The sequence below is a fragment of the Tympanuchus pallidicinctus genome, unplaced genomic scaffold (assembly GCF_026119805.1).
Source record: "Tympanuchus pallidicinctus isolate F22 unplaced genomic scaffold, pur_lepc_1.0 scaffold7, whole genome shotgun sequence".
NCBI lineage: Eukaryota > Metazoa > Chordata > Aves > Galliformes > Phasianidae > Tympanuchus > Tympanuchus pallidicinctus.
This window is the reverse complement of record NW_026294791.1, coordinates 7,923,675-7,950,825: the sequence shown is the minus strand read 5'-3', so window position 1 is coordinate 7,950,825 and position 27,151 is coordinate 7,923,675. Positions and strand designations below refer to the sequence as shown.

At 54.3% G+C, this 27,151-nt stretch overlaps 1 protein-coding gene and 1 long non-coding RNA gene across 2 annotated transcripts; one reads left to right on the top strand and one right to left on the bottom strand.

The window, feature by feature from the left end:
* Window positions 1–67: 67 nt before the first annotated feature.
* On the bottom strand, window positions 68–9,638 carry LOC128072332 (uncharacterized). The gene is made up of 2 exons (XR_008202213.1): window positions 8,464–9,638; window positions 68–8,144 (listed from the first exon to the last, which is right to left on the bottom strand). It is a non-coding gene; the product is annotated as an uncharacterized LOC128072332 (long non-coding RNA).
* A 264-nt stretch (window positions 9,639–9,902) lies between these two features.
* On the top strand, window positions 9,903–12,368 carry FOXD2 (forkhead box D2). Its single transcript, XM_052665977.1, is given in 5 exon segments — window positions 9,903–10,787; window positions 10,790–10,819; window positions 10,821–10,880; window positions 10,883–10,921; window positions 10,923–12,368. Coding segments are annotated over 5 exon segments (1,332 nt in total). The 5' UTR covers window positions 9,903–10,073; the 3' UTR covers window positions 11,412–12,368.
* Window positions 12,369–27,151: the final 14,783 nt, after the last annotated feature.

The window sequence follows — 27,151 nt, the reverse complement described above, 5'->3', positions numbered from 1 at the left end:
CTGTTGTGCCTCCACTGCAGGACTTATACTTTTAGCAATGCTTTTTAAAGCTATTTTATATGTTTGGTTTTGTTTTTTTTTTTTAATAAAAGTGAATGGGAGCTAAGTGCTGCTGAGCTGTGGGAAGAATGCAGTTGAGCTCTTCATCACCGGGGAGCTGCAGAGTGTACCTTTCCATTGGCACAGCAGGAGTCCCTTGCAGGTGATACCCCTGTTTAGCACCCCAAATCGGATCAGACCTTTCCTCCCTTGGCACAGCATCAATTAAAACCCAATGCATTCACTGCCCATCCTGGTGCTGTTTATTCATAGGACTGTCCCCAGTGCCTAGCCAGGCAGTAAGGCAGTGTTCCCTGCTGCTGGATTGTGTCCCCGTGGTGGGAGCTCTCACTTGTGCCTCTTCATTTATCCTATGCATGTTGTAAGAATTGAATGTGACGTTGGTGTGGAAGGGGAGAGAAGAAGCTGCTTTTCTCCAGGCTGGGGGCTACAGGCTGGCAGTGCACAAGGGGGTTCCTAGGGCAGAGCCAGGTGCCGTGCAAAGGAAAAATGGTGGTGGGGCGGGCAGGTGGTGCTGCAGTTCTCCAGACTTGGTGCTTGGAAACCTAGTGCTGTGCTGAGCCTGCTCTTCCCCAGTCCCACTGGAACCTTGCATAGGTGGTAGCAAAAAGACATGGCTTGGGGAGAGTGGATGATCCCAAACTGGTCCGTGGTCCAGATGCTGGGGGGCAGCACCCAGATGCTGAGATACCCAGATGTTGGGGTGCAGCATCCAGCTGTGGGTCCCCCGAGGCCCCCTTCAGGCAGCCCCAGCACCCCACAAGCAGCACACAGCCCCCTCGCTGCAGGCTGTTAGCCAAAGAGGCTGCGAAGTATAGAGACCAGACCCCTTTTCTTCTCCCTTCAGATATTAATCCCCCCGTGCACAAGCCTCTGGCACTCATATTGTGATTGTCATTGCACTAATGCCTTAAGAGTGTCTTCTTGGTTAACTTAATGTATCCCAACTAGGATTTAAGCTTTCATTTCAAAGCTTTGTTTACAGTTAGGGTGAATCTAGCAAATGAGTAGGATTAAGGTGTCATGTAAAGCATGAGCTGTGCTGAGACAGAGTAGTTTTAAGCTTTGTAAAGTTTATGCCTGTGCCCTTCGCCTGTTTTAGTGTCTTTTCAGTATATGTGTTTCATGAAAAAGAGGGATTTGAAAGAAATAGGAGTAATTATCAATCAGATGTGGGCTGTGAAACCGAGTCTCCTTTGAAATCCTCTGCTCTTTACTTAACAACATCCAGGGAGTTCAGAGAACATTAAGTAATGACATGCATAACCATCCCCAATCCAACACACACAAAAAGCCAGAGGCAAAACTTTCTTTGCTCTCTGCTATTGTGCAGTGAGTGTGATCCTTTGGGATCAAGGGTGCCAAAGAGATTGGTTTGGTGATGGGGCCATCGCAGGTGGCTTCTCACAGAGGAGCCCTTAAAAAATTGGGGTGGATTTACGTCTCTTATGTTTGGAACCAGGAGTTGTTTTCCCTTCAGAAATCCCAACAGCCCAGGGAGCACTTGGGTGCAAACAAACAGGGCATTAGCTGGGATTGTAACAGGAGTACATTTCGTGAAGGACTTGTTGGTCCTCCAGTAGTGTCTGATTCTGTCTGGATGCTGCCAGTTGTCCACTGCCAACTCCAGGAATGGACATTTTAGACATTAATGACTTTGTTTTATGCAATGCTTTATCCCTTATGAATACATCACTTGGAGAGGGCCGAAATTTTCTCCATCTTAAAGGAAGAGGTCAGGTCTGAGCCTTTAAATCCAGCCAGTGGTGGGCAATGGGTGGTGGTGCAACCAGCAGAGATGGACTCTGTTGTCTGATGAAAGCTTGGAGTAAATTGGTGTAAGGCAACAAGGGCTGGCTGAGCATTGTATCTTTGGGGGGAGGGGGTTGAATCATCACCTCTACCCCCTCATATTTAGGTTCCCTTATACACCACACAACCCTGACTTTGGCCTCTCCACAAGTGTGACGCGATGACCAGATCACATCCCGCAGCCAATGTGGCGCTGCTGTCCCACCCCAGAACCCTTCTACAAACGCATCCAGGGGCTCCATCAATGCCGACCCCGGGACAGGGACGAGGTGGCCCTGAGTGACAGCCCCCGTGCTCGGGCCAACACTGACCTCCAGTGGAAATCCCTGGGAAGCCGCTCCCGACCGGCTCGGGGGGGAGGGAGGGCTTACAGAGCCCCTGAGCTCCCCCTCACCAGCCTCATGCTGGGCAAGGGGACCTGAGGGTGCTCCTTGTGTGGCCTTCTAGCATTTGTCCTCATCGAGACACAGCAGGGTGTCACGGAGGCTTGGGGGAGACCAGAGGGAATGGGATTCACTCAGAATTATTTATCAGAGCAGCAAGTGGGATGCAACCTCCAGGCTGGGAATGGGGACCTGCAAGCTCCTGGGAGAGCGTCAAAGTTGTTTATTTCCCAGTCTCGTCACTGAGACTAAGAAATTGTAACACTGCAATAGGTCTTTTATGCATGTATTGAAGTAACCCTGTAACACCCAACACCAAGAAGCAGCCCTGGCCCATGTTGCATGGAGAAAAGGTGCACCTGAGCTGGTTATGTACAACGCCTGGGAATGCTCTTTTCCAGTTTCCATCAGCTCTGCTGGCTGGAAGGAAACAGCGTATGATGTCAGAGGAATTAATTTACCAGTGCAGATCAGACCAACCCATGTTTCTGGTTATGTCCTTCTCAGATATCCCCAGCTTGAGAGACAAGAGATTGAGTATCAATAAGGTGACACTGTTGCACCACGTCATTTTGATTTTCAGAAAGATGCCTCACGTGGAGATGTAACTCCTGAGCACCCCATCTGGCACTTATCCACAGCAGACACACATTTGCAGGTTAGCAAACAGGGCTGCTGGACCCATCTCCTCACTGGGAATCATACGTTCCACCATCCTTGAAGTACCCAAAGACCCAGTTTGGGAACATTCAGCTCCCAGAGCCCAAACACATCCCAAAGCTTCGGTGCATTGCCTTCTTTGCCCAGAGATGTCCAACCCATCCACTTGGCAATATCCCAATGGAGGTGATGGCAGCGAGCACGGCTCTACCTGCTGCACTGTGGGCAGCACCCACGAGGTGGCAGCCAGGTGACACCTGGACAAGAACCCACCGCCACAGTGCAGCTCCAAGCAGCATCTCAGCCAGCCCTGTCTTTCTGGGCTGTCTGCTGCTTGGATTCTCCCTCAACTGATGCTCACCATCTAAGTATAATTGCAATACAAAGTCGTTTCAGAATAGCGTGCAATAGTGGCTAATTATTTGGAACAATTATACATAACAAAGACAGAGCCAAGCAGCAAGAGGGCTTAATTGTCTGGCCAAGCATGAAATAGCACCGGATTATCGCGGACAGGGGGAGGGGATGCAGGGCAGGAGAATTGCCCCATAGAATAGGCAGGAATCCCGGCTGCTCGGGAAGGCAAAGTTTATTGAAGAACTTGAAAATTCCTCTTTGAAGCATCTTCTGAAATACCGGAGAAGACATGAAAAGGATAATGACTCAGAATATGGGCTTAGTGCACAAATCCCCACGCTGATGGACTCCAGGCTTGCAAACGCTTAAGCACATGCTTAAATTTTAAGCACATGAATGGTCCCCTTTGACGGCTCACGTGCTTAGAGTTAAGCTCAGGCATAAGTGTTTGTAGGATTGGAGCCCAGATTTTTATTACGACGAGGTTCCTCTCTGCAGTGATAGGAAATACAAGACTTATGAAGTGCACGAGCTTCCAGCATGATGCAGTGCTCAGAGGTACCTACTTCAAGCCAGGGGACACCCAAATCTGTCTCTGCATGGGGGCACCAACACTTGGGAGGTCAGGAGCAGTGTAGGCAGGAAAGGTGCAGGAAACAGCACATGAGCAACTCAGTGCCACACAGCTCCTCCTCTCCAGGTGCTTTTTGCATGAGCATGCACCTGCTTTTCCTGCAGAATAAGGTTTCCCTCATGTGAGACCTTCCCTGCTCCTTCTCTGTCCCTGAACATGTTTTGCAAGGCAAAATTGCTTTTTTTTTATAATTAATTTATTTTTACTTTTTCACATTTACGTAAGACAGCCTCCCAGTGGGCAGAAGCATCTGTCCCCATGCTTGGATCTAGATCACTGTTTTTCAGTTATCTTTAGGGCTGGATGGATTTGTGTGCTTGGGATACAAGTGTTTGGTGGGGCTGACCCTGACTATAGGAGGGTGCAAGACCCATGCTGCTGCTGCCCCCATGGACTCTCATTGCAACTCCCAGATCCAGAGATGCTGGTGGCAAGAGTGCCCATAGCAACCATGTTCACTCTTGGGTTTGGGACCACTGCTGGCTGCACTGGAGCACATTATATGATACAGACACTGTGTTATGTGCCCACTTTGTACCTCCCCCAGAGGCAGGCAGGTGCATGGGGTGTGGGAAGAACACATTTCCTTCTCCACCTTTCCATCCAAATGCCCATGCCAGGGGAAGTGGACATCCTAGTTGTGGCCCTGGAGCACTTGCTGTGATACCTCAGCACATCACCAGCCCCTCACAGCGTGCCTGTGCAAGCACCTCAGAGCAGGCTGGAGGATTTTCTCCGGAGCCAGGGGTTAATTATCCTTTATTGGATAATTTTCAGCTGCCAGTCCTGGTGATGAAGGGGATTTCCTCTAGATGGCACGCTTATCTCTGCACAGCAAGTGTTGCTGGCAGCCCACAGCCTGCTCTGCAGTGGGGTCCTGAGCCTGCGGCTGGTCCTGGGGACAAAGAGCATTTAACCCTCATCCCACTCCCATCCCCACCTGCAGCTCAGCCATTGCCCTGCTGGACCCAAGTGATGTATTTTCAGTGGGATGTTTTACCCTGATGCTTTCTGCCCTCTTCTAACGCAATTGTAAGTTGACATCTAGGCTGTGGGTTAGTGGGATGCGGTTGGCTGGGTGATGCTGAGCAGAAATCAGGTCTTTTCAAGAAGCGTAAAGCCAGATGTGAAGCATCAGCCTTCCTTCAGCAGCCCTCAGTGCAGCTTCTGCATGTTAACAGCTTTCCCTCTCTCATCCTCTGTTCAGCTTAGGACAGCAATTTCTTTTGGTGGTGTGAAGAAAAGCGCAGGGGATGTTCACAATGATCTGGAGCTGCCAGGGATGGATTTCTTGTGTGTTCATTTTACCTATTGTGCACCTATGTTATAAAAATGGAGAACTGCTCCCTGCAGTGCCAGACTGTAGGGTGACACTATAATGAGTTGGGGACACAGTGGGGCATTGTCACCCACAGCTGTGTGCTGGGAGCACTGGAGCTGAGTTTGACCACTGTGCAGCTTCAGCCCTGTTCCAGTGCTTCCTGCCTTGGTATTTTCACTTGTTTGCATCTGATAAAATGTCCACCAGCTGCACAGCCTCCTTTCTGCCTGGCTGTCATTTGCTGGATAAGGGGATGGGGTTAAGATACTGGGCTCTGCTGCTCTGCATGGCCTCTGGTGAGATGCTTCACCTCCCTTTGCAGACTTCAGACTTTTTCCCTGTTTATTCAGCTCCTTCCCAACATGGGAATAGAGGAAATCAAACCTGTGCAGTAGCAGTGTTATAGTTGCCAGCTGACGTCATCTTATCTGAAGCCAAGAGCAAAATGTATCTACAAACTTGTTTGCAGGCAGATCTGTAGGTACCAGTGCGTATTTGCAGGACTGACCTTGTACAAGATTTGTCCCAACCTCATCTCTGTATGAGGACTGCTGGATACTCCCATGTACAAAGAACATCCAGAAAGAAGGAAAAATAATAATAATAATCAGTTTCCTGGGCACATTTGGGATGACAAAATGCTAACACAGAAACCTGGACTACAAGACCTCATCACAGTTTACTACAGCCATGTGAATCTGTCCATATGGTCTTGCACTGGTGTGCCCACTTTTGGGAAATGTGATTCCTTCCCATATGGATCCCCACCCCCCAGAAAAATCCTCCCTACTATTTTCAGGGGATTGAGGGAAGAATGAAATGATTTAGCAGGCTTGTTTTCACAGGGATATTTTTCCTTGTGCGGTAGGCACCGTCACCAGGCTGTTCTGTGCGTGCTGCCATGTGCCAGAGCATAATTACCTTTCACATGCATCAGCCTTTGGCTAATGTGCTTTTTATGGCAACCAGGAGAGCTGGATTTGGTGAGTCTCAAAAGTGCACCTGGTGCTTTATGGCTCGAAATCGCTGCGCTCCTCTGAGTCATGGAAGTTTGTGTATCCATCCCTTTTCATGTCGGATTGCTGAAGAACGGTGTGCAAAGAAAAGCTTACACCAAGTCAGAGTTAATCAGTTGGGTGTTACGAGCTTGCCTGGTGGGCTTCAGGTCCGTGTGGGATGGGATCAGTAATGAAAAAAGAGCAGCAGATTAAGCTGTTGAACTCCAAGTCCAAAGCCGAGGTCCTAAACTCAGATCCCAGCACGTAACAAAGGTGTGTGAACATCTGAGTGCTGCAGGGGTGGACGGAAGCTTTTGGCATCAGTGCTCCCTGAAGTGGGAATTGGGGTCACTTGGCATCACCTGGCCATTCCCACCCATCTCCCCGTGCTGGGAGCTGCTGGGGAGCAGCTGCCACCTCACCTCGACGTTACGGGGCTGGGAATAATGGCTGTGCTGCAGGGAGCAGCGAAGGTCTGAGCCTTGGCTATGGAAAGGAGAGAAATAATATCAAAGGAAATCACATAAGTGGAAAAAGAGCCCCCTGGGGCAGCCCGGGCAGCAGCAGGTCTGTCTTGGTCATGTTTTGAGAGAAGTGAGAGGTCAGCCAAGCCTGATAACGAGGTAATACAGAAAAATCCGTCGCTGAGCCTTAGGGGACTTGGAGATGCTCTTCACGTCAAAATAAATGAATTTGGATGTTGCCCTGCCGAGGAAACAGCAATGATTAAGTCTTGCAGAGCCAACAGCCCCTCTGGAAGGACCCGAAGCCCCGCAATGCCCAAGACAGCAGGGCGAGGCTGCGGGGCCCGATGCTGCCCTTCCCAAGCAGAGTATAGGATCAGGGCTTTGCTTCGTTAAATCCCACTATGGGGGGGCCGCTCCGGCCGGGACGGGGACTTCTCGCAGCCGCGCTGATGTATTTGTCTCCTTGTAGCCGGCAAATAGAAGGGGGGGGAAGGCAAGGAACGAGCTTTGCCTCGTGGGTAAAAAAAAACCGTTTGGCAGCCGGTGGGGGTTCAGAGATGACCCCGGGAGGGGGGACCGGCAGCCCAGGGGACACTGCGAGGAGCAACCTGCCCACGGGGGCTGCGTTAGAGCAGGAGGGAAAGGCAGTGAAAGTCTATTAATAGGAGACAATAAACGCAGTTCGGAGTGTTTCGGCTGTTCCAGTTTCCCTATTGAGACTTAAGGACCGGGCAGCTTTCGACCCCAGGCGCTTCTGATAGCACAGCTTAACGTGAGACGCGAGAGAATTAGGATTAAAACAGGGGACGGCAAGGGCCGTCCGTCACAAAATATTTCAAAGAGGAGAGCAGAAAAAATTAATAATCTGCCGAAGGAAAAGAAGGCACAAGGCGTAAGGCATCACTCCCACCGCTGCACGCGTGGGGACCGTGCAGTGCTGACGACCTTTTTGGGGTCGATCTGTAGGGTTGCTGTTTCGGGACACCGCAGCGTTCCGCACTCGGAGCAATGAGCGCCCGTAGGGTCGGCTGGGTGCCCGGGATCCCAGCGGCTGCTTCATATCAGCCCAGGCTTTCCCTTTCCTAATTTCAAGACGGCTGCTTTTTAGGTACTTTTTCTCGTTTTAATTTGGTTTCCGCGGTCGATTTTGCGTGACAAAAGCGAAGAGGCACCGGGGCTCCTCCGCCGTTTTTGCGGGCGGTGCCAAACTCGGGGCGCGGCGCTTTGGGGGCAGCCGAGAGCCGCGGCGGTGCCCACTGTGCCCGGTGCTCCCGGTGCCCGGTGCCCACTGTGCCCGGTGCTCTCCGTGCCCGCCGTCCCCTCTCGTTTCGCCGTTCACAGCCCTCCCCTGCAGAGTAACAACGCGCAGCTCCCGGCGGTTCCTTTCTGCCTCGGATCGCACCGAGTGGAAATTCAATCGCCCGTTGTGTGTGTGGTCGAAATCTCTGGCAGCTGCTTCGGAATTTTTTATGACACTTTCGTTTATGTAGGGGAGGCATAACTATTATTTTACTTAATAAAAATGGAAATGGGCTCAGGTCCTTTGCCTCCCTCCCCGCTCCCTTCCATTTGTTCTCCCCACCGCATTTCCGCGGGGCTGGGAGGAGAGATGCCGCATCCCTAAAGCATTTCGCAGCGTCAGATGGGGAGAACGATCATCGATGTACGTACGTGCATGTAGGAGAGGGGCGAGTTTAAGTTGCTAAACGGAGCGTTAGAGCGGTTTAAAAGAGAAAGAACCCAGAAAAGCTCTCTCAGGACACACTCCCACCTTCGAGAGAAGCGCTCAGCCCCGTTCTGCACCGACTTTTCCTTCCGTTCGATGAATCCTTCCCGAGCGCAGCGCTGACTGCGAGGGCGGAGGATGCGCTCGGCTCCGTGCTGGGATGCGGTACCCAGCCGGTACCGGCCCGATGCACGGAGTCGTTAGGGTTTGATCGTTAGGATTTGAGTAATTATTGTGAGCGGCATTTGGAAGCGGGGCCGCGCAGCTGTTTGGCCCGGCTCCCCGGTATTAGTGCTGGAGATTTTATCACCAAATGCTCGCACCTGTTAACAGCAGAGAGCGGCAATCCATCACCACAGATTCTCACACTGCTGAGCGCAGCTTTTGGAGGGGGGCACCGCCAGCCCCCCGGATGCGAGGACTGAAATTGCAGTTGGTGGAACAGGGCAGCAGCCCGTTACCGGCTCCCGGACCCCTCGGGTTCCCAAGTGGTACCCGAAGGATTTTGGAACATCCTTTTTCCACTATCCCCTTCCTCTCAAACCGGCATCCCACCTCCCGGGGGAGAGGGAGCCCTCGGGAACGCAGAGGCTCGAAAGGAAAACCCGTGTGAGCGCGGCTCGAAGTACAGATGGGGAAAATGCGGTGGTCTCGTCTGTGTCACCAGCCCCGCGCCCGGGTGGCCACAACGCTTTGCCCTGGGAAGGGGCACGGATCTGCAGCTTTGGGAAGAGGGCTGAGTCGCCACAGGTCCCAGCTCCGCTCCTTGCACCTGCCGGGCGGCAGAGGCCCCGCGGGAGCCCTCGGGAAGGCGGCTTTCCAGGCAGGGTGCTGTCTCTCGGTGACGTGTCGGTGACGTGAGCAAGTGGAGAAAGGGAGGACTGGGACCCCAAAATCACTCCCTTCGTCCCCCCCCTACCCCCCCGACACACACACACCGGGAGGTCTGAGGGCTCAGCCCGGGGGCAGAGGGCTCCCTGCAGCCGTAGAGCGGGGGGAGAGGGGGAGGCGGGAAGGAAGGCTTGGGGGAGCGGGCAGCACCTTTCCTCGAAAGCATCCCCGAGGGGACCCGTGCAGGGCTGGGAGCCCCTCTCGGTCCCCGCTGGGGCTGCGGTGGGCTCCACGTGACGCCAGAACGGCCGTATAAAGGCCCGAGGAGAGCTCGTAGGAGGCGCAGAGTGGAAGCGTTGGTCCCCGGTCCCAGCTTGGGAGGGGTGGGGAGGGGGGGAAGCGCCTTCCAACCCCTGCCCTCCTCCCTCCATCTTCCCCCGTCTCTCCCCTCCCTCCCCCCCCTAAAAGCGGCCGGCGCACCCCCGGCATCAGATATATATTTTTATCCCCCCCCCCCTTCCTTTTATTATCATTATTACTATTATTTGTCACTGCCGCTCTCCAGCTCCCTGCCCAGCCTCCGCGCTCCCCGTCTCTCCGCCCCCGCCCCGCGCCCCCTCCGCCGCCCCTCCCTCCGCAGCCACCACCCCGCAGCCCCGCCGAGGCTCCGCCAGCAGCGAACGGGGCGCGGAGCGGCGGCTCCGGGCCGCGGAGTCCCAGCGGCGGCCGCAGCCCCTCCGACACGGCGCGGCCCCGGGCCCATCCCGGGAACCGCCGCTAGGTGGGGGGGGGAGCCCGGCCCCGGCCGCCCCGGCCGCACAACAATGACTTTGGGCAGCAGCGGCGGAGGCGGCTGCGGGATCATGTCCGAGCGCTCCCCGGAGGAAGAACCGCTCTCCGAGGTGGAGGACGCGGATATCGACGTGGTGGGCCCGCCCCAGGACGGGGGCAAATACAGCGAGGACGAGGAGGAGGACGACGACGACGAAGAGGACGACGAGGAGGAGGGCGGCGGGCCGCTGGGGCTCGCCCTGCAGCGGAGCGGGGCCGCCAAGGCGCGCATGGGGGGGTCTCCGGAGCGGCTCTCCCCCGCCGGCGGCTCGGAGCCCGCGTGCGCCCGCGGGGCCGCACCCGGGGAAAAGGCGCCCGCGGGTGGCGGCGGCGGCGGCGGGGGAAAGAACCCGCTGGTGAAGCCGCCCTACTCCTACATCGCTCTCATCACTATGGCCATCCTGCAGAGCCCCAAGAAGCGGCTGACGCTGAGCGAGATCTGCGAGTTTATCAGCGGCCGCTTCCCCTACTACCGGGAGAAGTTCCCAGCGTGGCAGAACAGCATCCGCCACAACCTCTCCCTCAACGACTGCTTCGTCAAGATCCCCCGGGAGCCCGGCAACCCGGGCAAGGGCAACTACTGGACGCTGGACCCCGAGTCCGCCGACATGTTCGACAACGGCAGCTTCCTGCGCCGGAGGAAGCGCTTCAAGCGGCAGCAGCAGCTGCACCCGCCGCACCCCGAGCTGCTGCTGCGGGCCGGGGCCGCCGATCCCGCCGCCTTCCTGCCCGGCTTCGCCTACGGACCCTACGGCTACAACTACGGCCTGCAGCTGCAGGGCTACCCCCCGGCCCCTCCGCACCACCACCACCACCACCACCCCGGCGGCGGGGGCTCCGCGGGCGCTTTCCCCTTCTCGGCGCCTCACTGCCCGTTACCGGCTCCGCCGCCTCCCTCCGCCGCCTCCGTCTTCTCGGCCGCCTCCGGGCTGCCCTCGTTCCTGGGCGGCGAGCTGAACTGCAGGAAGTCCTTCTACCACCCCCAGCTCAGCCCTACGGCCCTCCCCGCCGCCCTCCTCCAGACCCTCAAGCCGGACCCCACGCCCGCGGGCAGCGGAGGCACCACCACCACCAACCCCTCCCGGCCCTCTTTTTCCATAGACAACATCATCGGGGGGGCCGTGCCCCCGCCGCCCAGCACCAACCCCAGCGCCGCGCCCGCAGCGCCCTACCCCTCGGGCCAGGCGGGCCCCCCGGCGCAGCTCCTGGCCGTGCTCAGCCCCGCCTTGGCCCCATCGCAGCCCCACGGCGGCCTGGCCCACGAGCCGCTCCTGCAGCCCGCGCAGAACTTTTCCGCTAAAATCACAAACGTGGGCAGCTGTCATTTTTAAAGCGTGCTGCGGAGAGGAGAGGCAAAGGGAGAGGGGGTGAGGGGTGGAGGGGTGGAAGGGAGAGTCGCGAACCAAACTGCCCCTTCCCAGCTCTCCCCCAAATCTCCCCTTCCCTCTCCCCGCTCTCTTCTTCCTCCCCTCAATCTCCTCCCGTTGCGTTTGAAGGTAGGATTTTTTTTTTTTTTTTTTTTTTTTGTAATTTTATTTCCAGGCTCTGTGGCATCCTGATCTGTTTGTGTCTCTTTCGTAGGCGAAAAAGAAAAATAATTATCAGGAGGAGGGGGAAAAAAAATAACCGTATTTCACCCTGCCAGCACCAAAGCTTATTTATAATGAGGCCCTAACGTAACCAACGTTTGTGGGAGTGGGGGGGGGCAGAGAAGGGTCTGAGGGTCCGAAATATTTTCTTTGAGAGGTTCGGGAGTCTCAAAATCACAGCAGAGAATGTGTGTGTGTGTGGGGGGGGGTGGGGTGGGGTGGGGGGTTCGGGCTGTGCGCGCTCCCGGTGTGCGTTCACCTCTCCCCTTCTCTCAGATAAAATGTTTCAACGGCCCCGTCCTCTTTATTTTCTTCGAAGCTTTGGGTTTGGCTTTAAAAGGCACCGCTTTAGGGTATGTGTTGAAGAAGAAGAAAAGTCGTTGAAACTCAGGACTGCGGTTTAATTATTATTATTATTATTATTGCTATATATATTTTTTTCAATGGGACGTTCAAATGTACGTTGAAAGCAGATCCGATCCGTCTCGAAGTTCAGAGATTCCCACCCCGTTTTTTCGCTCCCCTTTTTCCGACCCCATCCTTGCGTGGGTTTTTGGTGTATCGGTAATTATTTGTATATAGATTATTCGGGAACTGATGAGCGGACTCCTCGCTGGTTGTGCATCCATCATATCTATTTTATTGAGAGAGAATCTGTGAATCGTTTCGATGTGAAAAAAAAAAAAAAGAAAGAAAAAGGGGCGACGGCTTTTTTTTTTTTTTTTTTTTTTTGGTCCACCCGTTGGTGTAAATTAATAAATGTTTGTGACCTGGTTTTAAAAGGAGGGAAAAAAAAGAGAGAGAGAGAGAGAAAAAAAAAACCACCAAAATCCAAACAACAAAAAGGAAAATGCCGATGGTTCTTTGCGATGTCCTTTGTCACGGAGCCCCGTTCGGGCCTCGGGGGGAGCGCAGCGGTCCCACCGTCGGCGCTGCGCGGTGCGCCCACAGCCGCGGGTCCGTCCGCCGTCCGAAGCCGTCGCGGCTGTTGCTGCCGTCCCTCCGGGCCAACCCCCCCCCACTCCCCCAACCCATCCCCCCCCTCCCTCTTCGTCCCTATAGCTGCCGCGAGGTGGTCCCCGCTCCGGCGCACGGGAAAGCCGCTTCCATTCTCCTCTTTGATTTTGTTTTCTCTTTCTTGCGTTTTCTTTTCGTTTCTTCGCTCGCTTTTTTGGTACCCCGCTCCAACCGTGGACCCTCCAACCCTTCCTCTCTACCCCCGCTCTCCCCCGACCCCTCTTGCTTTTATTTTGATTAGAAAAGTTGACACGCGAGAAAATAAGTTGGAAGCTTCTCTTCCCTCCCCCCCCGCCTCTCCCACCCCCCACCAAAGCACACACGTCCCTTCGGGCCCGCAGCGTTTGAATGACCGCATGAAACTCGATCACCGCCGAAATTTTGCAACAACTCAGCGAGTAAATAAACATCTCCAAGTTTTCCCTTCTCCCCCCCCCCCCCCCCCCCCCCCCCCCATTCCCCAATTTATTGACAGGGACCAAAGGCGGCCGCTCGGTTTGTTTGGCAGTGGGGACGCGGATTTAAGCACTCGGGGCCTTTCTGCCCTCCGCGGTGCGCAGCGCGGGGCTTTGTGCGGCAGCGCCGGGGGGCGGCGGTCCTTTTTCTCTCCCCCCCCTCCGGGTTCCTCCCCTCCTCTCTTCCCCCTCTGTGTGCCACCCCGAATCTCGGCTCGGTTTGTTGATGTTGTTCCCGAACGTGCCGCCTCCCCGCAGCGAGCGGTCTCACATCTCCGCTTCACACACATTTGCTTTTGAAAAGCGATCTTCGTGTCCGGCACTTGGTTGTCTCCCTTTCATGTCCAGCTCCTACAAAAGGGGCTACAAGACTCGACATGGGAGAAAAGAGGAGGCCAATGAATCTATTTTCCAGATTGCCAAGCACATGGTTGGAAATTGAAGGGGCTTTTGTAGCATTTCCCCTTCCTCCCTCCCTCCCGGCTCCTTTTTCTTTCGCTGTGCGCAAATTGTTCAATTGCTCTGGCGGGGGTGTTCCTGACAAGCTCATTACTGGAAGGTGCCAGACCCCTCCTCTCCCTCTCCCCGAAGTCTTTGATGAAGTTAAAACGCGCTGATCGCCGCTCTCGGCGAGCTTTGTTCAGCCTTTAATAGCCGAACCCGCTTTGAGCGCACGGGAGCGAAGGGAAGAAAGCGGTGTGCGCTGGGGTTGCTCTGTGTCTGGAAGGGAGGGATGGAGGAGATCTTTTAATATAAAGTAACGATTTAAATATATGTATATATATATATATTGTTTTCTTCTTGTTGCTTTGCTAAGCGAGTGCGGAAGATGAGCAAAGAGTGAGAGGATAGGAACCGGAATCCGTGCGCACGGAACGCCGCGTCTCGCCCTGCAGCCCCCGCTGGGGGTTCTCCAGGCCGGTGGTCCCTTGCGCTGCGGGGAGCGAGGAGGTGGGGGGATTGAATCTCTGCGGGGAAGCGCTGTTTCCCCGGAGGGACCCCTTCCCCCGGTGCTGGGGCTGGGAAGCTTTCCCCGTCCCTCTTCTTGTTTTGTGGGTTTTGTGGGCGTCTCTAACTTCAGACGGCGTTTGCTTTTCATCCCCTTAAACCCCCCCCTCTCCCCCCCCCGCCCTCAAAGCACCGTGTCTTTTCTCCACGTCAAACCCCCACCGCCAGCAAACATCCGTGCTGAGCGGGGGATCGCCGGGACGGACCCGAACAGCCCCCCCCCAGAGCCGCCCGGAGCGGAGGCAGAGGGGAAGGGCTCTGAGCCGCTCCTGGGGGGCCCGGAGTCCCCGGGCCGGGCGGAACGATGTCTCGGCGAGGCGGGACGGATAATGGCTCCTAATGAAGGGGCTGGCTGGCTCCACAGCCGCGATCTTCACGGGACATTATTTTTAAGCGTTCAGCGAGGCTCATTTTTCACGCCTCGCTGCCTAAAGGAGGCTTTTATTTATTTATTGGGGGAGGCGTGGAGGACACCGGCAATAACCGAGCACTGAAAGGAAAATAATTAGCTGTTTCACTCGCTGCTCGGGGGTCTCCAGCCAAAAAAAGAGACCCGGCATTTCCCTCCCCTTTCCTTCGTAGGATGAAGGCGAATCCTTCCACTTCTCGCTGCCGCTCTCCGGGCTCTTTTGCGGGACCCGCAGCGGCTCCGCAGTCACCGCAGGGCCCGATCCTTCGCTGCTGCTTTGAGATTCTCCCTTCTCTCCGCGTTGCTCGGCTCGGTGCGCGATCCCGAGCTGGGCCGGGGTGGGGGAGATGCGGCTTCCACCGCCATACATCCGTGCGCAGATTTGATCTGATTGTTTTTTTTTCACACGTGCCCTCCTTTGTATATGCCAAACGAAGGGCTTGCAACGAGCCCGCGATGCTCCGTGCGTTCGTTCCGCTGTAGTTTTCCTTGTGTGCGCGACGGAGCGGGCAGGGTGGATTCGGCGATGTGTATTTCGAGGCAGCACAGCACGATCCGGCCCGGACCACCCCCGGGACACGCTCTCATTTCTCTCTCCCTTACCCAAACCCTCCGAGCAGAACGAGACCCGCAGCGGCTGTGCCCCCCTCGGGCAAATCCCACTGCGGGCTGCGGGCCTTTCTGCAGCCTATAGCTTCCGCTTTGGGGAATTGGGAAAGGGCTTTATTCCTTTCCATTTGTTCCTTTCTCAGGTAGATTTTTCTTTTTTTTTTTTCTTTTCTTTTCTTTTCTTTTTTTTTTTTTGGTTTTCACTTTCTATTTCTTCGCAGCCCCGAACGAAAATGTAGCTACCTGGCTTGCAGAAACTGCCGTTAAGCACCACGAGCGCCTCAGCCACCGGCTGGCTGCTTTCCCCGCCGCCCTTTCCCTGGGACTGCGGAGAAATTCCCTTTTTCACGGTGCATTTAAGATTTAACGATAACGTCCAGTACCCCCCGAATCCCAGCGTCCGCTCTGAAATCACTTTTCTGCCTCCTAACTTTGCGAAATAACTGCCCACCGGCACCTCCTTTCCTTTCCCATCTCCCTTTCGTTTCTATCCTTCCCCGGGTCAGAAAGTGTGGAAACAAGATTTTCAAAGATTGCGAGGATGGCGGGAGGAGCTCCCGCAGCCGCATTAGCCGCAGGAAAACTGCTCTGGAAATCAAGTTCGAGTCTTTGAAATGCTCCCGGAGATGCCCGGGGCTCCGCGCTCGCTCTTCTCTGTCTGCCCGGCTCGAGGGAAGCGACCGGGGCCGGGATGCGGCTGGAGAACCTGGAATGAGCAGCCCGAGCAACCCGCGCTGCTTCGCTTCCCTTTTCTCTTTCTCGTCCTCTCAATAGTTCTCTCTCTCTCTCTCTCTCTCTCTCTCTCTCTCTCTCTCTCTTTTTTTTTCTTCCTTTTTTTCTCCCCTTTCTTTCTTCCTTTCTTTCTCTGTTTCTCTCTTTCTCTCTCTCTTTCTTTCTCTCTTTCTCTCTCTCCTTTTCTCCTTTCCTTCCTTCTCTCCTCTTTCTCTTTTTCTCACTTTCTCTCTCTTTCTTTTCTCTCTCTCTTTCTCCTTCTCTTTCCTTCTTTCTTCCTCTCTTTCTTTTGATTTTTATCTCCTCTCCTCTCCTCTCCTCTCCTCTCCTCTCCTCTCCTCTCCTCTCCTCTCCTCTCCTCTCCTCTCCTCTCCTCTCCTCTCTTTCTACCTTTCCCCTTTCTTTCTCACTTTCATTCTCTCCTTTTCTTTCCGTTCTTTCACTTTATTGCTTCATTTATTTCTTTTCTTTCTCTCCTAATTTACCTTCCTCCTCTCTCTCCCTCTCCTTTTTTAAAAAATTCATCCCCCTTTTCCTCTTTCCCTTCTATTTCTTTCTCTTTTCCTTTCTTCCCTCTTTATTTTTTCTTCCCCTTCTATCTCTCTTCCCTCCACTTCATGTCTCCAACGTGTTCCCATCATTGCCCCCTCCGTCGGAGCCGCGGGAATCGCGCTCAGGGGGAGGGGAGGGCTGTCCCCATTAGTCCGGGACCCTCGAGCTCCGCAGTTCCTTTCCCTTAATGCAACGGAGAGGCGAATTGCCCTGAACTCAGCGCCCCGTCTCGGGCCGCAGCCCCCCCCTGGGCTCATGTGCCCCCCGTTTGCCATCAGCCGAATGCAGTGGAAACAGCCCGGGCAAGCCGCTGTGCCTTTCCGCGGGCTCCTTGTCCCCGGCTCGGGGCTCCTTACACCCAAGGAACCTCCCGAGGGGGTCCGCGCCGAGCAGCATCACAGCTCAGAGCCCTCCCCATCGGACTTCATTTTATTATTAAATAACGGACGCCCGTCTCCCGAGCCCATGACAGCAACAGGTGACGTTGCGAGCCGGGACGGTCACAAATTACACCCGGCGGGGGCTGATCGCTCACTTCCAACCCTCGTTCAGGTGTAAATGTGAACGGGCCCCTCGGCTGGATGCTCCCCAAGGGGCAGAACCAGGGATGCACCTGCAGCGAGTTAACCCGGCCTGACTCGGTTCGGTTCGGGTCACTCAACCAGGAAAGCGCTCCCTGTGCCCTGGGCTGCCTCTGGCTAAAACGTAGCGGTGTGGACGCGGAGTGAACGATAACCGTTCCTCCTCTCCGTGTGCCGCAGCGGCTCTCGCTAAGCCGGGGGGGTCGGACGGGGGCCCGAATTGTGTCATGAGTTACTGCGTCCGATCCTACGGTGAAGCTCCGGATCGGCGCATCGCGCTCGTTGAAATGACGCATTCGCTGCTTTTCTCCATCCCCCTCCCCCGGCTCGTTTCTGGAAACTGGGGGTCGGGCTCCGAGGTGGAGGGGGCAGAGAAACGCTTTTTGGGGCCGTCGTTGTCCGTTCCGATTAGATTTCGATGTCCCCGCTTTAAGTCTCCTTTTAAGTGAAACGACATTCCTCATTCGTTAGTGCCGGGGATTTGAAACGCGTTGAACCAACAGCGGCGATTCCTTGAATTCCCGCAAAATTCCCAGAAATTCCACTTTTTTTTTCTTTTTCTTTTTCTCTTCTTCTCTTCGGAAATCCCATTGAGCCTCAGCGATCCCCGCACTCCCCCTCTAAAACTCAGCGGCGGGAACCTTCTGCCGGGCTCAGCACCGCGTTTATCCCCACTGCGCTCCCATCAAAATCCGTGGGAATTTTAATTTTTTTTTTCCCACTAGACGACATCACCTGCGGGTAGAGGAGCCCCCACCCTCCCCCCTCCCACCCCCCAAAGCGGCTGTACTCGGCTTTTCGCCCCCCTTCCAGGGAGTCGCTGTGAAGGGAACCGGAGGGAGAGACCTCGCTGTTTCGATCTCATGTCAGAGCCGGCGGTGGCTCAGCTGGGTCTCAGCATCTTCCGCTGCCCCCTCATCCCCTTGGTTGAAGGAAGGGCGATGCGATCCCCGTTGCGTTCTGCCCCAGTGGGAGCGCATTTCGTCCCGTCTCTGAACCCCGAGCGGAGGGAACGGGACGGGGGCAAAGCCTCGGGGGTAGGAAATGCGGTATAACTTCCGTGCTCGGGGTGCCCGTTGGGAACGCTCAAGCCGGGCGAGATAAGGGCGGGGGGGGATTCTTCTTTAAATTTAAACCAAGTCGGAGGAGAAGAGAAAACTTCGCCGCGTGGGAATGAGGAACCAAATGAGGCTGTCTCTCTGCCCGGACCACCCGCGGTGGGGGGATGTGGGGACACTGGGGACGTGGGGACATTGGGGACGTGGGGACATTGGGAAAAGGGGACGGGCACAACTAAGTGCTGTTCGGCCGGTGCGGGGTGTGCCAGCAGTACCTTCCTGGAGATGTGACTCCCAAACAACCCTTCTCACAGCTGAACCCCCCGAGATTTTCCTCTGGTTATTTTTAATGCTCTTTCTTCTCTCTTTTTCTTTTCTTCTTCTTTTTCTCTTTTCCTTTCTTTTTTTTTTTTTTTTTTTTTCCCTTTCCCCTCCATTTCATTTCATTTCATTTCATTTGTTGTATTGGCTCAATTGCTTCTTTTGCATAACCCGAGGCAGCTACCACCTCACGCCGATCCCGGCACTGAAATCCGCGTCTCCTCTGTGACTTACATCTCAAATCCCAGTCCCATGACCTTTCTCTCTCTCTCCTCCTCCCCCCCCCCCCCCCCCCCCCCCTTAAGTGCCCCCACCCTCGGTCATGTGGGACACGAGTAAATTTATCCACCCTGGTGGAAAGGCCTCTCTCCCTCTACACTCTCTCCGAAGAAGCTTGACACGTTTCACAAGGAGGATAATTTCCTTTCTCACCTTTCTCTTTCTCCCTTTCTTTTTAATTCGGTTTGATTTTCATTTCCCCACCACCACCACACAGAGCTCACAGATCTTCTCAAGCATACTCCTGCTCCCTCTATCTCTTTCCATAAGCCTATGCCAAGAGGATCACTTCATAGGGACGGTTCTGATGGCTCTTGAGCTCGGGAAGTGGCCGAAGGGGACATTTCTGCCCTCCTGGAGGCTGCGGCGAGCTCAGCCCCGCCTGCGTTCCTACTGCTGTGTCCCTATTGCTGTGCCCTGCGCCCAGAGCAGGAGATAGAATAATCATCTCCCTTGGCGACAGTGAAAGTGCACCCCAGGTGTCTCCCCCTCCCCACCCAAGTGCCTTCTGTAGATGTCGCCGAGATGGGAAAGCCGAGGCTCTCTCGGCGGCCTTAGGACTGGAGGCTGCGCGGTGAGGGGCCCAGGACCAGCCCAGCAGCAGGGTGCAGCTTCAGGGAGCCGGGATTCAAGCTGTTGCCCCCCCTAGATCCCGCACCCCCGAGCTCTCAGCAGTCACAAATAGCCCGAGCACGGCTTCGGGTTGCTTTGCGCCGAAATCCCCTCCGGGTATTGGCTTTTTTTTTTTTTTTTTTTTTTTTTTTTTTCTCCTTCGGGAGTCGGATGGGAACGAGTCGCTCTCCAGCCCTGCAGGGGAGACGCAGAAGGAAATATTGAGGCAGCGTGCGGAGTGCGGCGCTGAAATCTCGGCTCCTGACTAAAGGCGCTGCTGCCGGGGCAGAAAGTTCCCCTTCAGGCAAAATACTCACACTGGGGCACCAGCCAGAGCCGGCCCCTATCAGAGCTGCTGCTCCCATAGTTTTCCTTCTGCTTTCCCGCAGTATTCTATTGTCGCTCAGTTTTACGCGTCCGGGACACAGCAGATAGGAAATATTCCCTGGGACAGAAAGGTGCTTTGCGGTAATCGCGGCTCTTTTGACAAACATCTCTTCTCACCCTTGTTTCGAGAGAGGGGAAGGGGGGGTAGAAGGGGGACAGAAAGCCGCTCAGCAGCCGAAGGTGCTCATGCACACATCGGAAATGGACATTTCCCCACGAACGAACCCGGAGAACGGAGACTCGCAGCGCGGGGTCGGCCCGACGGAGGGGCTTCCACCGCAGGTGCCGCAGCGGGGGGCGGTTCATTCCGGCACAGCTGTACCGTTTCTTTTCCCTGCTTATAGAAAAAAAAGAAAGAAAGCGGAGGACCGTTTTCTTTACTTTCTCCTCGCTGGTCCAACGGGGACTGTTTTATTTTCCCTTCGGCCGCCGTCGTCGAGAAGATGGAAAGAACCCCGAAGGCCCCTCTCGGCTATGCGTGCAAACGGGGGGGTCCGCTTCGCGCTGCTCTTTTCGGGGCCGGAGCTGTGAGGCTGGGGCAGCTCCGGGGTTTTGGGGCGGGGGTGGTGGAGAGAATTCCCCCCCGGGGGCGCCGATTCCCCTCCGTTCGGTGCCCGCTGGAGGGGGAAGGAGAGGTTGGGGGGGTGGGGGCTGCGGCTGCCGCCTCTCTTTTAATGTCATTATAGTTGCCGTGGTAACCCATCGGATCACTCCTCCTGGAGTGAACCTTGTGACAATGGTTGGTTTGAGAGAAATCGGTAAATGTGCAACCGAGGGACACAGCTACATTACCGCGAACAACAGCGAGAGTTTAACATGTGACCCTTCCAATTATCCTGATGATACCTCGCTGCAGCTGCCTCCGTCGCGGTGCGAGGATGCAGCCGCTCGGGGCTATGGGGACGAGGAGGAGAGGGAGTGATGGGGGGGGGGGGGGGGGGTTTGGGGTACCCCGAGGTGGGGGGCACAGAGCTACACGGACAGAGCTGCAGCTCCGAAAGAGATAGACATCTCTCAGCACGGTGATCTGGCTCTTTCCAAAAAATGAGGAAAAATAATGAAGAAAAAAAAAAAAGACAAAAAAAAAAAAAAAAAAAAAAAAGACGAAGAAAAAGAAAGCAAAATATTTTTCTGGGAGAATATGGAGGGAGGTGGGCACGCAGAGGGGATGTGGAAGTGAGGAGCTGCCTGGAGCTGGGCATGGAGAGCCAGAGTGGAAAACACAGTATTAACAGCACAGCTGTGGTGTGGATGTGGGGAGGAAGCAACCAAATCCTGCCCCCACCCCAGTGGAAAAAAAAAAAAAAAGAAAAAAGACAAAAGTTAGAAGTCTTAAAACGTGGTTCGGAGAATCACAAGTAATCAGAGCTGCGGGGGTCAGCAGTGCAAACTTTTTAAGACTAATGTTTATTTAGAAAAGTGAGTGGTGTCTGCGTTGCTTTCCTGGTGCCCCGGCACAAAAGTCCTAATGGCTTTTGCAGGCTCTCTGTATGAAACTCCTGTGCATGGTGTGGGGAGCACTGCAGCACTGACCCCAAAACCCTACTCCCCCCTCACCTGCTCTGCAAGGGGATGTTGGCACTGGGGCTTGAAAACACTCCCAGGGCTTTCCATGGGTCAGTGTTGTCCTCTGTCCCCCAATTTTGCCCTGTTTTCATATCTGTTTGATGCAACCCTGGGAAGGAGTAATCTGAGAACAGGGGCAGCAGTTCCACTCCTTCCCCAGATCCATAGGGCTGAGGAGGAGTCTCAGCTCGTGTCCCCCGAAGGAATGACTGTGATGTGCCGTGTCCCGCTCACTCTCTGCCACCCTTGAGCTACACTCTGGGGCACACAGCCATGCTGTCACTCCATGGTTTGGGATCTCCTTGCTCCAAAAGTCAGTTTTGGGATACCCAAGAGGATTTCCAGGTGGGATTTGCCTCCCCTTGCACAGACTTGGCTCCTCCTCTCAGGATGTTCCTCTTCTTCCTGGGACTGAAGGAATAAAACCAGCAGCCCCCTACACCTTGCATGCATTTTGGGGCACATCCTTGATTTAAACAGGAGGTGGATGCAGAGAGAACCTGGTCTGGGATCCCAGTGCAAACTAGCAGCACCAGCCCCAGTGCTTCACACACACCCTAGGCTGGATTCTGCCTTTCACTGGGTAAAGACACAGCCAGGCAGGTGGGGCTGTGGCACAGGGAGGATGTCAGTATTTATAAACTGCTGAAATGTGCTGACACTCAAGGGAAGATCCTCTCTTCTCTCTCAAGGGCTTTTGTTTGAAGGGTTTGGCTCTGCCTTCCGAGCTACTGAGAAGACCTTCTGGCTCCCATTATCTCCTGCAGCCCCATGTCACCCTCCTTGCACTGAAGCACCTGCACTGCATCCCTGCAACTCAAAGACTGGGGCTGAAACCTTTTAAATGCATCTGGCAGTGGGGAGGAAAGGGAGGGAGGAAGCTGTTTCCCAGGGGCAGACGGGTGGGACTGATGGTATGGTGCCAGTATGGGTGTCAGTCGGTGGCCTCAAGGCTGGGGCAGCCTGGTTCTCCAGGCAGGTTTCATATACCTCCATGATATAGGCAGGGAAGAGCCCCTCTGTTAATACACATGTTTTAAATAAGCAGTATTTTTGCTTCTCCTTGCCGGTGAGGTGGGCTTGGCACCCCTCTTTGTTTTCCCAGTTGTCTTGCTGGGGTGTTCTGCTGCCCAAGTAAGGAGAAAAAGATCCCTTGCATGATCTGGAGGTGTGCTTTGCTGGCTCTGACCTGTAAATATTAATAAAGAAATGACACCAAGGAGGCAAAAAATCCTCTCCTACTTTTGAACTCCTCCAGATCCCTTCATTGTCCGGGCATTGTTGCACTTGGCCTGGCTTTCCACCCTCTGCTCCCAGCCTGGCTGGCAGCTGCAGCAATCCCCAGATTCCATAGCTATGGCTTACTGAGGGAAAATATCTGTAGAAGTTTTCAGATTATTGGGGAAATACATATTTCCAAATTCCACTGACATCCTTTCCAAGGCAGCCCCTCATGTCAGTGTGGGGGCAGGAGGGGTGGTGTTGGCTCTGCTCCTCCTTGAGCTTTGGGTACCCTGGAAGTCCATGAAGCTGGGCTCCCATGGTCACTAGCAGGTCACAGCAATGAGTGTGCGTGGAGTTTATGTTCCTACACCAAGCTCATTCTGTTGGCATACGTGGGGGTGACTGAGCTGTGAGATGCACACAGGGCTAGACCAAGTGCTTACCTGGGGCATCGCCATCATCCCACCCAGGAACTGCAAGATTTCCTATATGCCACAGCTTCTGTTCACCACTGCTCACATCCCAACCCAGCACCCCAAGCTGTGGTGCTCAGCACCCAGGGGCACCCTTTCACACCATGCACCCAACCAACACTGCCAGTGGGACTGCCAACAGATGGATGGCCCCATTGTTTGCTCCAGCTGTAAAGCGCGTGTGCGAGCAGGTGTGTGTGTGTGTCTTTGCATGTGTGGAGCTCACTCTTGGCAGCACAGTGGAAGAGCAAAATGTAAAACGCTCCCTTTATGGCTCACGAGGACAAATGCCTACAGTGAGCTCAAGTTGGTGATGCGCCACAAAGATGTGCAGCACTTCTGTGGGCAAACAGAGGCTCAGGTTGAGTCACCACACTGCAGGGAGCATCCAGCACCTGCAAGGAAATGGTTCACGTGTTACCTCTGAGATGGGTTTTGTCAACGATTCCCTCAGATCAGGGGTACAGGAGAGGGATCAGGAGTGCAGGAGAAAAAGGAACGGGAGAATAGGCACAAACCAGCTCTGCAACCATGCTATGCAAGCAGTGCTATGGGTGGTGCCTGTCCCTTGCAGCCCCCTGCATGAGGAGCAGGGAAATGCCTTTTCCCAGGGAATCCCATAATAATGATTCTGCTGCACCTTCTGCTTCACCAGCCAGGCCCCACGTGGGCAGACTTGGGGCTTCCCCAAGCCCCGAGATGGCAATCTTAGTCACTAATGAGTGCTGGATGTGCCCTGTAGTGTCAGATGTCCCTGAAGCTGCTGGCAGGGTGCAGCAGGGAAAAGACTGCTCTGTGCTTACCATTTCTGACGCTCACTTTCTACGCATCCATCACTGCTAGAGAGGAGATGCAGTGTTGGATGGAGTGTTGGATGGAATCCCACTAATGAGCATGGAAGCAGAACGGCAGGAAGGCAAGCAGGAAAGAAGAGGAGTAATATACTATTCTTGGGGGCACTGCTTGCTTTTCTCTGTTTGCTTTTCTGTGTCGTTTCCTTTTCCTCCAACCACATACTACAGGATTATGGCAAACGAATTAAGGAATAAAATCATAAGGGAAAGTAAGGATCGTGCAGATTGAGAAGCAGGAAAGATACCCAGATGGATTTGTTGAACTCTACATGAAGTAAGAGCACTTCCAGTAGTGCTGTGGGTGTAGACAATGGGATAATTTATGTTGGAAGGAAGCACTGAAACTCCCTGGTCCAACAGCCCTCAAACCAGAGCCAGCTTAGATCTGTTTGCCCAGGGTTTCATCTAGCAGTGTGCTGAATGCTCCAAGGACACAATATCCCCAGATTTCTTCTCCTCTCCAAACATCCTCAAACATCTGCCTTTCACAGAATCACAAAACTCCAACCAACCTCCAAATATTGCTTCCACATCCCATTTCCCGGGCTACCCAGCTGCAGAAGCAATAGAAAGGACACAAAAGATCACCTGCCTGCCTTTATTACTGGTTATAGAGAAAAGCCATTCCTGTCTCCAGTGTCCCAAGCACTCCTCCATGCTGCTGAGGTCACATGGCATTGCATCTTGCTCAGCCACAGCTTTCAGTGATAGGCTCATGTGCAGGTGGACCTCATCCAGTGCATTTCAGCAGCTGGAAATCATCTCGATGAAAGATGAAGCTGTGACATGTTTGGCTGCACCTTACTTGGGAAAGGAAAGACAAAATAAGTCATCTGCAGCATCCCTGTCTGCCCCTGCCCCAGGGGGTGGATGTGAGGGTTTGTTTGGGGAAGAGGTAGCCTAGCTCTGCGAAGCAAGGAAGGGAGAGGCAGAAGTCATGAAACAGGGCTCTGTTTGGCCCAATTTGATTTGCATGGTTAAAACATGTTGATTCCATACAAGGTTTTCCTGGCTGGGAACTGTGCTTGGTTCCGCAGCCAAGCTTATTTCTTTTCCAAAGTGTTCAGCATAAATTAGACTTTCACAGCTGCCTTTGACTGGAAGGAGCAAGAAATCACGTTTTGTCTCCTGTCCAGGAGCTCTGGGAGAAAGGAGCTGTCAGAAAGCAGAGCAGCTCCTTTGACAAGTGCTCTGTGCATCTTTGCTTCCTAGCTTTGCTCCCTCTCATCCAGAGTCCCACACGATATCTCCCGTGTGCTGCTGTCCCCAGTGAGGGTCTGGTCTGTACTCTCCCCTGCCTCTGGACCATTTGGTTTGCTGGTTTTTAACACACAGCCCAATGTGACCAAGCACCCTGCAGCTCCTCTGGGTCATGCCTTCACCCTCTCCAGCCAAACAAGCACGGATCCTTCTGCATCCCAACATCGATTGTGTGCAACAGGCCTTTCGTGTGGTAATGGGTTTCTATTTTTTCTTGTACAATTTCATGGGCATTTAAGGAAAGGGACTAATTCCCCCCAGCACTATGCGGGACACCAATGCTGAGCATCTCCTGGGAGCAAGGGAGGTGGGAAACCCCACCAGCACCTGCAAGGGACCCAGATTGCCCATCATATCGAAACAGAGGTTTAAAGCCCCTTTGCTGGAGCCATTCCCTACTAGTGAGATCCATGCAGTCCATTAAAATTAGGGATCTTATTATGGGCTATATAAAAAAGGTAAAGAGGAAATGAGAACCTTATGAAGGGTTTCTTATGTGCACAGATGGCAGGGGCACCTGAGGCCGGGAAAGCCTCTCCAACAGGCTCCGTGCAAACAAAGCTGCTCACTCCTCTGCAAGTTTTCTCCTCTCTCCCGAGGACAGACAGATGCAAGACCGCTTTTTCTGTGCATCCCCCACCTGGGGTTGTCAGTGTGCACTGAGCCATCTGGAATGAGGCAGCCAACAGGCATAGGGTCAGAAACCCGGGACCTCAAATCTGGGCTGAACTGTGGCTCCACAGCCCCCGTGCAAGCACAGGGTTGAAGCGCAGCGAACCCAACAATGTGGCCAAGGCTGTGCCGCCTGCTCCCTCCTCATTCAGGCTCTTAAAATTAGGCTCACAGACTGGTTTCGTTTTCACTAATAAATCCCTGCTTGCACTTGAGGCTGCTGTGCCTTTTAAAACATTATCCGGGGCTCTGATTACACTCCCGATGAAAGCAGGCTTGGCCCTATTAGTTTTCATGGCAAGGAGCAGTGCCACGTCCCGCTGTCCCCTACGCACTCAATGTAACCCAAGTTCCACAGGAAAGGGAGAGGAGGAAAAAAGACATCTCCTAGAAGCAGTGTCTGCCTTCATGTGCTCTTATAACCAAGGGCATTTTATCGCTAGAAATCCTCTCTCTGCCTAGGAGCAGCTTTAATTAATACATGCCATTATTACTATTACTATTTATTTTTAATAGTGGTGTAGTGGTGTCTCCTTTTCATGGTTCAGAGGCTACTGGTTTTGGGGAACAGGAGCTGAGTGCCTGCAAAAAAGAAACACCACCGTTCTCATGGCAGTACTCTGCCCTGGGTCATTAGTCCCAGTTTGCAGGTGGGTAAACTGAGGTGCCAAGGGGTTAATGCTCTCTAGTAGGAGAGGATGGAGGGGATGTGGAGGAAGCCCTGCACTCACCCTTTCACCGTGCAGGTGCCAGCACAACCCTGTGGGCTTGAACATTTTATCCTCCTTTGCAAAGCCCCCGGCTACTTCAGGAAGAAGCACACAGCTGCCCCAGAGCGAGCAGGCACTGACCTGGCTGGGAGCAGCGGGCAGCAGGTGAGAGCACAGCCATGGCCACAGCAGATGGGGGAGGCGTGACATTGCGTGGCAGCGCTATTATTTACCGAGCGCTCGTGTTTGTCATGACTGAAGATGACATCTTATTAAGGAGTCATGACACTGGGGGATTTTTTTTAAGCCCGGGGGCCAAGAAGGCTAATGAACAGGGATTGCTCCAGGAATAGAAGGAGGGCGGTGCCACTTGCACGTTGCAGGCGAAGCTGACTAATGGTTCCCAAACCAATTGCTGGGATATTTCCAGGATGTGGCATGGCTCTCTGTCTTTGCTTAGGGGTGGATGCTCCCGTGCCATGGCCAGCTTCGATGCTGTTGTGCTGGTGGAGGTCTGGAAAGGAGCAAAAATGAAAAACACCTGATACCCACAGGCAGCTAAAGGCTGTCCTACAAACAAGAGCCATAGCGTGGCAGGGAATGCGTGGCCCCCAAATCCATGCAGGGGGCTTGAAGGAGGGCTTTCAGCACACACAATGCAAGACATTGAATGCAGAAGCCAGGTGGAGAGCAGAATGGGCAC